The sequence below is a fragment of the Oncorhynchus nerka genome, linkage group LG8, assembly GCF_034236695.1.
Source record: "Oncorhynchus nerka isolate Pitt River linkage group LG8, Oner_Uvic_2.0, whole genome shotgun sequence".
NCBI classification, from domain to species: Eukaryota; Metazoa; Chordata; class Actinopteri; order Salmoniformes; family Salmonidae; genus Oncorhynchus; species Oncorhynchus nerka.
In genome coordinates this window covers 63,463,510-63,473,509 of record NC_088403.1, presented here as the reverse complement: position 1 = coordinate 63,473,509, position 10,000 = coordinate 63,463,510, and the positions used below count along the sequence as shown (strand labels likewise).

General features: G+C 48.6%; 1 protein-coding gene across 1 annotated transcript in view; it reads right to left on the bottom strand.

Annotated features, from left to right (window-relative positions):
- Window positions 1–10,000, bottom strand: part of zgc:194930 (uncharacterized protein LOC557813 homolog) — a 43,110-nt gene that overhangs the window by 8,016 nt on the left and 25,094 nt on the right. The window contains exon 2 of the mRNA XM_065021969.1: window positions 4,863–4,915. Within this exon, the coding sequence (XP_064878041.1) occupies window positions 4,863–4,894 (32 nt within the window). The 5' untranslated portion in view covers window positions 4,895–4,915. The remainder of the gene's footprint in view (window positions 1–4,862; window positions 4,916–10,000) is intronic.

Below are 10,000 nucleotides of genomic sequence, written 5' to 3'. Positions count from 1 at the left end.
AACAGTGGTCTCTGTTCTATAAAACAGTGGTCTCTGTGTTCTATAAGACAGTGGTCTCTGTGTTCTATAAAACAGTGGTCTCTGTGATCTATAAAACAGTGGTCTCTGTTCTATAAAACAGTGGTCTCTATGTTCTATAAGACAGTGGTCTCTGTGTTCTATAAAATAGTAGTCTCTGTGTTCTATAAAAGAGTAGTCTCTGTGTTCTATAAAACAGTCTGTGTTCTATAAAACAGTGGTCTCTGTGTTCTATAAAACAGTAGTCTCTGTTCTATAAAACAGTAGTCTCTGTGTTCTATAAAACAGTCTGTGTTCTATAAAACAGTGGTCTCTGTGTTCTATAAAACAGTCTGTGTTCTATAAAACAATGGTCTCTGTGTTCTATAAAAGTGTCTGTGTTCTATAAAACAGTAGTCTCTGTGATCTATAAAACAGTCTGTGTTCTATAAAACAGTGGTCTCTGTGTTTTCGCAGACTATTTACATTGATGGACACAGCAGGCTCTGGGTGTCACCTGATTAAACACACACACAGACACACAGACACACAGACACACACACACACACACACACACACACACACACACACACACACACACACACACACACCTTTTGTATTTGGTCAAGATTATATTTGCATGAGCAACATCAACAACAGGATCTGTGAAGAAGGATACCAGTGGTTTGAGAGAACTCATACAGAGCAGGGGGAGGTATCCCTGACTGAGTGTCCGTTCCAAAATATCAGCGAAATAGAGGGAGAGAGATGAAAACAGGCCCAACCCCCACTCTTACACGAGCCAAACCACACGACCGACAACATTGGACTCTTTATGGAACACAAAGCCTTCACTATCTCATCCTGAAATATCCAAAGCCTGAGGACATCTGCCTTTGACCTAAATAGCAGGAACCTGGACTTCACCAAAGAAATCGCAAATAAAACATTGTCATCCTACAAGAAACCTGGTATTAAGGAGACGGACCTACTGGTTGCCCTCCAGGTTACAGAGAGCTGGTAGTCCCATCCACCACACTACCAGGTGGGTGGTATAGAGGAGACAGACCCACTGGTTGCCCTCCAGGTTACAGAGAGCTGGTAGTCCCATCCACCAAACTACTAGGTGTGAAACAGGGAAGGGACTCAGGGGGTATGCTAATTTGATATAGAGCAGACCTAACCCACTCTATTAAATTAGTCAAAACAGGAACATTTTACATTTGGCTAGAAATTCAAAAGGAAATGATCTCAACAGAGAAAAATGTCCTCTTGTGTGCTACCTTTATCCCCCCACTAGAATCCTGCTGTATCCTGTGTGCTACCTATATCCCCCCACTAGAATCCTGCTGTATCCTGTGTGCTACCTATATCCCTCCACTAGAATCCTGCTGTATCCTGTGTGCTACCTATATCCCCCCACTAGAATCCCCTATATCCCCCCACTAGAATCCTGCTGTATCCTGTGTGCTACCTTTATCCCCCCACTAGAATCCCCTATATCCCCCCACTAGAATCCTGCTGTATCCTGTGTGCTACCTATATCCCCCCACTAGAATCCCCTATATCCCCCCACTAGAATCCTGCTGTATCCTGTGTGCTACCTATATCCCCCCACTAGAATCCCCTATATCCCTCCACTAGAATCCTGCTGTATCCTGTGTGCTACCTATATCCCTCCACTAGAATCCCCTATATCCCCCCACTAGAATCCTGCTGTATCCTGTGTGCTACCTATATCCCTCCACTAGAATCCTGCTGTATCCTGTGTGCTACCTATATCCCCCCACTAGAATCCCCATACTTTAATGAAGACAGCTTCTCCATCCTGGAGGGGGAAATCAATCATTTCCAGGCCCAGGGACATGTACTAGTCTGTGGCGACCTAAATAATAGACCTGGACAAGAACCTGACACCCTCAGCACACAGGGGGACAAACACCTGCCTGGAGGTGACAGCATTCCTTCCCCGATATGCCCCCTAGACACAACTAGGACAACATAACCAACAAAAACAGGTCACAACTCCGGAAGCGCTGTCACACGCTGAGTACGTACATAGTTAATGGTAGGGTTCGAGGAGACTCCTACAGTAGATACACCTATAGCTCATCTCTTGGCAGTAGTAGTGTAGATTACTTTATCACTGACCTCAACCCAGAGTCTCTCAGAGCGTTCACAGTCAGCCCACTGACACCTCTATCAGACCACAGCAAAATCACACTCTACTTGAACAGAGCAATACGGACCACTGTGACTGACCCAAACTTAAGGAAAGCTTTGACTATGTACAGACTCAGTGAGCATAGCCTTGCTATTGAGAAAGGCCGCCGTAGGCAGACCTGGCTCTCAAGAGAAGACAGGCTATGTGCTCACTGCCCACAAAATGAGGTGGAAACTGAGCTGCACTTCCTAACCTCCTGCCCAATGTATGACCATATTAGAGACATATTTCCCTCAGATTACACAGATCCACAAAGAATTTGAAAACAAACCCGATTTTGATAAACTCCCATATCTACTGGGTGAAATACCACAGTGTGACATCACAGCAGAGAGATTTGTGACCTGTTGCCACAAGAAAAGGGCAACCAGTGAAGAACAAACACCATTGTAAATACAACCCATTTTTATGTTAATTTAAGCAGGGAGGGGGAGAGAGAGAGGCAGGGGGGAGAGATAGGCAGGGGGAGAGAGAGGCAGGGGGAGAGAGAGAGAGGCAGGGGGAGAGAGAGGCAGGGGGAGAGAGAGAGGCAGGGGGAGAGAGAGGAGGGGGGGAGAGAGAGGCAGGGGGGTAGAGAGAGGCAGGGGGAGAGATAGGCAGGGGGAGAGAGAGAGGCAGGGGGAGAGGCAGGGGGAGACAGAGAGGCAGGGGGAGAGAGAGAGACAGGGGGAGAGAGAGAGGCAGGGGGAGAGAGAGAGGCAGGGGGAGAGAGAGAGGGGGGGGAGAGAGAGAGAGAGACAGGGGGAGAGAGAGAGACGGGGGAGACAGAGAGGCAGGGGGAGAGAGAGAGGCAGGGGGGGTGAGAGAGAGGATGTGGATTTTCAGCTTGGGTCACGGATGGATGGCTGTGTTGTAAATTGGCTGATTGGTGGAACATGGCGAAGCTAACTAGAAAAGACACACAAAAAAAAGAGAGAGACAGAGACAGAGAGAGAGAGAGAGAGAGAGAGACAGAGACAGAGACAGAGAGAGAGAGAGAGAGAGGGAGAGACAGAGACAGAGAGACAGAAAGACAGAGAGAGACACAGAGAGAGAGAGAGAGAGAGAGAGAGAGAGAGAGAGAGAGAGGGCAGGCAGTTATAGTGGGAAGGGACCCAGTAACAGTCCCACCCAGCCAATCCGTTTAGGGGGGTGTATGTCCTTTTATTTATAGAGAAGGAGAGGGAGAGGCAGAGAGAGAAGGAGCGAGAGAGAGAGGCAGAGAGAGAAGGAGAGGGAGAGGCAGAGAGAGAGAGAGAGAGAGACAGAGAGAGAGAGAGAGAGAGAGAGAGAGAGAAGGAGAGGGAGGCAGAGAGAGAAGGAGAGGGAGAGAGAGAGAGAGAGAGAGAGAGAGAGAGAGAGAGAGAGAGAGAGAGAGAAGGAGAGGGAGAGGCAGAGAGAGAAGGAGCGAGAGAGAGAGGCAGAGAGAGAGAGGGAGAGAGAGGGTGAGAGGGAGGGAGAGAGAGAGGGAGAGAGAAAGGGCGAGAGGGAGGGAGAGAGAGGGAGAGAGAGAGAGGCAGAGAGAGGAGAGGGAGAGAGAAAGGGCGAGAGGGAGGGAGAGAGAGGGAGAGAGAGAGAGGCAGAGAGAGAAGGAGAGGGAGAGAGAGAGAGAGGGAGAGAGAGGGAGAGAGAGAGAGAAGGAGAGAGAAGGAGCGGGAGAGAGAGAGAGGCAGAGAGAGAAGGATCGAGAGAGGGCGAGAGGGAGGGAGAGAGGGAGAGAGAGAGAGGGAGAGAACAAGAGAGAGAATGCAAGCAGGCAGTACTCAAGAGACAAGGCGGGGGAGGGGGGGTGATGAGTTGAGTATTGGCATATTGACCCGCTGTTTGTACAGAAAGCCAATGTTGAGTCACTGTGAGACAGGCCACTTCATAATATAGTTCCTCTGTAAGTACATGAAAGAGACAGCAATGAATCCGTGGGATTGGAAGAGAATGTCCAGTGACATTTAGATAGAAGTGCTGTCTGTTTCAATGGGATCCATAGAGGTGGATACAGGAGCTGCATCTCATGCTAGTAAGAAGGATTGGATTTAGAAACTCCTCTATACTTTATGTTTGTCCACCTTTGCTGAGAGATGGAGAGCTGCTGTCAATGAGTAAAACCTTCACCCTGTCCTCACACACAGAAATACAACGGGCAATACAGACAAACTACAGAAGCATATATACACACGCACACACACACACACACACACACACACACACACACACACACACACACACACACACACACACACACACACACAACCACACGCACACACACACACACACACACACACACACACACACAACCACACACGCACACACACACACACACACACACACACACGCACACACACACACACACACACACACACGCACACACACACACACACACACACACACACACACACACACACACACACACACACACACAACCACACACACAACCACACACCACACACACACACACACACACACACACAACCACACACACACACAACCACACACACACACAACCACACGCACACACACACAACCACACACACACACAACCACACACACACACACACACACACACAACCACACACACACACACACACACACACACACACACACACACACACACACACACACACACACACACACACACACACACACACACATGCGCGCTCCTCCTCACCTTTTCAGCATCCGACAGCATTGGCACCCCATCTGGCCAGCTGGGTAGTGGAGCTGTGAAGTGACAAATACAATTGTGTTTACTTAAAAATCAAACTTCAAAGAACAAGTCCAGAGTAAAATTAGACACCGTTTAATGACATGCCAAATCCCGTCAAACTCGGGGGAGATTTGTCAATCGGTGACATTTTCACGAAGCCCCTGACAGAAAGGTTATATCCCAGACTGTCTGGGTAACTAATGTTGTGACACACACTTTACAAGTCTAAATCTATTGGTCGTTTAGTTCAATATAGTTATTTTGTCATCTGTCCTGTGACATATAGGCAGCTTTGGTGAAGGCTTTTCTTATCGGGAGGATTTAAAACACATTGGCCAGGTTTAGTTTGGCTTGACCTCTGTCCATAATGACTCCTGTTGCCCTCTCTGTCCATGGTGACTCCAGAGCTGTATCCATAGTGACTCCTGTTGCCCTCTCTGTCCATGGTGACTCCAGAGCTGTATCCATAGTGACTCCTGTTGTCCTCTCTGTCCATAATGACTCCTGTTGTCCTCTCTGTCCATAATGACTCCTGTTGTCCTCTCTGTCCATAGTGACTCCTGTTGTCCTCTCTGTCTCTGTCCATAGTGACTCCTGTTGTCCTCTCTGTCCATAATGACTCCTGTTGTCCTCTCTGTCCATAGTGACTCCTGTTGTCCTCTCTGTCCATAGTGACTCCTGTTGTCCTCTCTGTCCATAGTGACTCCTGTTGTCCTCTCTGTCTCTGTCCATAATGACTCCTGTTGTCCTCTCTGTCCATAATGACTCCTGTTGTCCTCTCTGTCCATAATGACTCCTGTTGTCCTCTCTGTCCATAATGACTCCTGTTGTCCTCTCTGTCCATAGTGACTCCTGTTGTCCTCTCTGTCTCTGTCCATAATGACTCCTGTTGTCCTCTCTGTCCATAATGACTCCTGTTGTCCTCTCTGTCCATAGTGACTCCTGTTGTCCTCTCTGTCTCTGTCCATAGTGACTCCTGTTGTCCTCTCTGTCTCTGTCCATAGTGACTCCTGTTGTCCTCTCTGTCCATAGTGACTCCTGTTGTCCTCTCTGTCCATAGTGACTCCTGTTGTCCTATCTGTCCATAATGACTCCTGTTGTCCTATCTGTCCATAGTGACTCCTGTTGTCCTCTCTGTCCATAGTGACTCCTGTTGTCCTCTCTGTCTCTGTCCATAGTGACTCCTGTTGTCCTCTCTGTCCATAGTGACTCCTGTTGTCCTCTCTGTCCATAATGACTCCTGTTGTCCTCTCTGTCTCTGTCCATAGTGACTCCTGTTGTCCTCTCTGTCCATAGTGACTCCTGTTGTCCTCTCTGTCCATAATGACTCCTGTTGTCCTCTCTGTCCATAATGACTCCTGTTGTCCTCTCTGTCCATAGTGACTCCTGTTGTCCTCTCTGTCCATAATGACTCCTGTTGTCCTCTCTGTCTCTGTCCATAGTGACTCATGTTGTCCTCTCTGTCCATAATGACTCCTGTTGTCCTCTCTGTCCATAGTGACTCCTGTTGTCCTCTCTGTCCATAGTGACTCCTGTTGTCCTCTCTGTCCATAGTGACTCCTGTTGTCCTCTCTGTCTCTGTCCATAGTGACTCCTGTTGTCCTCTCTGTCTCTGTCCATAGTGACTCCTGTTGTCCTCTCTGTCCATAATGACTCCTGTTGTCCTCTCTGTCTCTGTCCATAGTGACTCCTGTTGTCCTCTCTGTCCATAGTGACTCCTGTTGTCCTCTCTGTCTCTGTCCATAGTGACTCCTGTTGTCCTCTCTGTCCATAGTGACTCCTGTTGTCCTCTCTGTCCATAGTGACTCCTGTTGTCCTCTCTGTCTCTGTCCATAGTGACTCCTGTTGTCCTCTCTGTCTCTGTCCATAGTGACTCCTGTTGTCTTCTCTGTCCATAGTGACTCCTGTTGCCCTCTCTGTCCATAATGACTCCTGTTGTCCTCTCTGTCTCTGTCCATAATGACTCCTGTTGTCCTCTCTGTCCATAGTGACTCCTGTTGTCCTCTCTGTCTCTGTCCATAGTGACTCCTGTTGCCCTCTCTGTCCATAGTGACTCCTGTTGTCCTCTCTGTCCATAGTGACTCCTGTTGTCCTCTCTGTCTCTGTCCATAGTGACTCCTGTTGTCCTCTCTGTCTCTGTCCATAGTGACTCCTGTTGTCCTCTCTGTCCATAGTGACTCCTGTTGTCCTCTCTGTCTCTGTCCATAGTGACTCCTGTTGTCCTCTCTGTCCATAGTGACTCCTGTTGTCCTCTCTGTCCATAGTGACTCCTGTTGTCCTCTCTGTCCATAATGACTCCTGTTGTCCTCTCTGTCTCTGTCCATAGTGACTCCTGTTGTCCTCTCTGTCTCTGTCCATAGTGACTCCTGTTGTCCTCTCTGTCCATAGTGACTCCTGTTGTCCTCTCTGTCTCTGTCCATAGTGACTCCTGTTGTCCTCTCTGTCCATAGTGACTCCTGTTGTCCTCTCTGTCTCTGTCCATAGTGACTCCTGTTGTCCTCTCTGTCCATAGTGACTCCTGTTGTCCTCTCTGTCCATAATGACTCCTGTTGTCCTCTCTGTCTCTGTCCATAGTGACTCCTGTTGTCCTCTCTGTCCATAATGACTCCTGTTGTCCTCTCTGTCCATAGTGACTCCTGTTGCCCTCTCTGTCCATAGTGACTCCTGTTGTCCTCTCTGTCCATAGTGACTCCTGTTGTCCTCTCTGTCCATAATGACTCCTGTTGTCCTCTCTGTCTCTGTCCATAATGACTCCTGTTGCCCTCTCTGTCCATAGTGACTCCTGTTGTCCTCTCTGTCCATAATGACTCCTGTTGTCCTCTCTGTCTCTGTCCATAATGACTCCTGTTGCCCTCTCTGTCCATAGTGACTCCTGTTGTCCTCTCTGTCCATAATGACTCCTGTTGTCCTCTCTGTCTCTGTCCATAATGACTCCTGTTGCCCTCTCTGTCCATAGTGACTCCTGTTGTCCTCTCTGTCCATAATGACTCCTGTTGTCCTCTCTGTCTCTGTCCATAATGACTCCTGTTGCCCTCTCTGTCCATAGTGACTCCTGTTGTCCTCTCTGTCCATAATGACTCCTGTTGTCCTCTCTGTCCATAATGACTCCTGTTGCCCTCTCTGTCCATAGTGACTCCTGTTGTCCTCTCTGTCCATAATGACTCCTGTTGTCCTCTCTGTCTCTGTCCATAATGACTCCTGTTGCCCTCTCTGTCCATAGTGACTCCTGTTGTCCTCTCTGTCCATAGTGACTCCTGTTGTCCTCTCTGTCCATAATGACTCCTGTTGTCCTCTCTGTCTCTGTCCATAGTGACTCCTGTTGTCCCCTCTGTCCATAATGACTCCTGTTGTCCTCTCTGTCTCTGTCCATAGTGACTCCTGTTGTCCTCTCTGTCCATAATGACTCCTGTTGTCCTCTCTGTCCATAGTGACTCCTGTTGCCCTCTCTGTCCATAATGACTCCTGTTGTCCTCTCTGTCTCTGTCCATAATGACTCCTGTTGCCCTCTCTGTCCATAGTGACTCCTGTTGTCCTCTCTGTCCATAATGACTCCTGTTGTCCTCTCTGTCTCTGTCCATAATGACTCCTGTTGCCCTCTCTGTCCATAATGACTCCTGTTGTCCTCTCTGTCCATAGTGACTCCTGTTGTCCTCTCTGTCCATAATGACTCCTGTTGTCCTCTCTGTCCATAATGACTCCTGTTGTCCTCTCTGTCCATAGTGACTCCTGTTGTCCTCTCTGTCCATAATGACTCCTGTTGTCCTCTCTGTCTCTGTCCATAGTGACTCCTGTTGTCCTCTCTGTCCATAATGACTCCTGTTGTCCTCTCTGTCTCTGTCCATAGTGACTCCTGTTGTCCTCTCTGTCTCTGTCCATAGTGACTCCTGTTGTCCTCTCTGTCTCTGTCCATAATGACTCCTGTTGTCCTCTCTGTCCATAGTGACTCCTGTTGTCCTCTCTGTCTCTGTCCATAGTGACTCCTGTTGTCCTCTCTGTCCATAATGACTCCTGTTGTCCTCTCTGTCTCTGTCCATAGTGACTCCTGTTGTCCTCTCTGTCCATAGTGACTCCTGTTGTCCTCTCTGTCTCTGTCCATAGTGACTCCTGTTGTCCTCTCTGTCCATAGTGACTCCTGTTGTCCTCTCTGTCCATAGTGACTCCTGTTGTCCTCTCTGTCTCTGTCCATAGTGACTCCTGTTGTCTTCTCTGTCCATAGTGACTCCTGTTGCCCTCTCTGTCCATAATGACTCCTGTTGTCCTCTCTGTCTCTGTCCATAATGACTCCTGTTGTCCTCTCTGTCCATAGTGACTCCTGTTGTCCTCTCTGTCTCTGTCCATAGTGACTCCTGTTGCCCTCTCTGTCCATAGTGACTCCTGTTGTCCTCTCTGTCCATAGTGACTCCTGTTGTCCTCTCTGTCTCTGTCCATAGTGACTCCTGTTGTCCTCTCTGTCCATAGTGACTCCTGTTGTCCTCTCTGTCTCTGTCCATAGTGACTCCTGTTGTCCTCTCTGTCCATAGTGACTCCTGTTGTCCTCTCTGTCCATAATGTCTCCTGTTGTCCTCTCTGTCTCTGTCCATAGTGACTCCTGTTGCCCTCTCTGTCCATAGTGACTCCTGTTGTCCTCTCTGTCCATAGTGACTCCTGTTGTCCTCTCTGTCCATAATGACTCCTGTTGTCCTCTCTGTCTCTGTCCATAATGACTCCTGTTGCCCAATCTCTCCATAGTGACTCCTGTTGTCCTCTCTGTCCATAATGACTCCTGTTGTCCTCTCTGTCTCTGTCCATAATGACTCCTGTTGCCCTCTCTGTCCATAGTGACTCCTGTTGTCCTCTCTGTCCATAATGACTCCTGTTGTCCTCTCTGTCTCTGTCCATAATGACTCCTGTTGCCCTCTCTGTCCATAGTGACTCCTGTTGTCCTCTCTGTCCATAATGACTCCTGTTGTCCTCTCTGTCTCTGTCCATAATGACTCCTGTTGCCCTCTCTGTCCATAGTGACTCCTGTTGTCCTCTCTGTCCATAATGACTCCTGTTGTCCTCTCTGTCTCTGTCCATAATGACTCCTGTTGCCCTCTCTGTCCATAGTGACTCCTGTT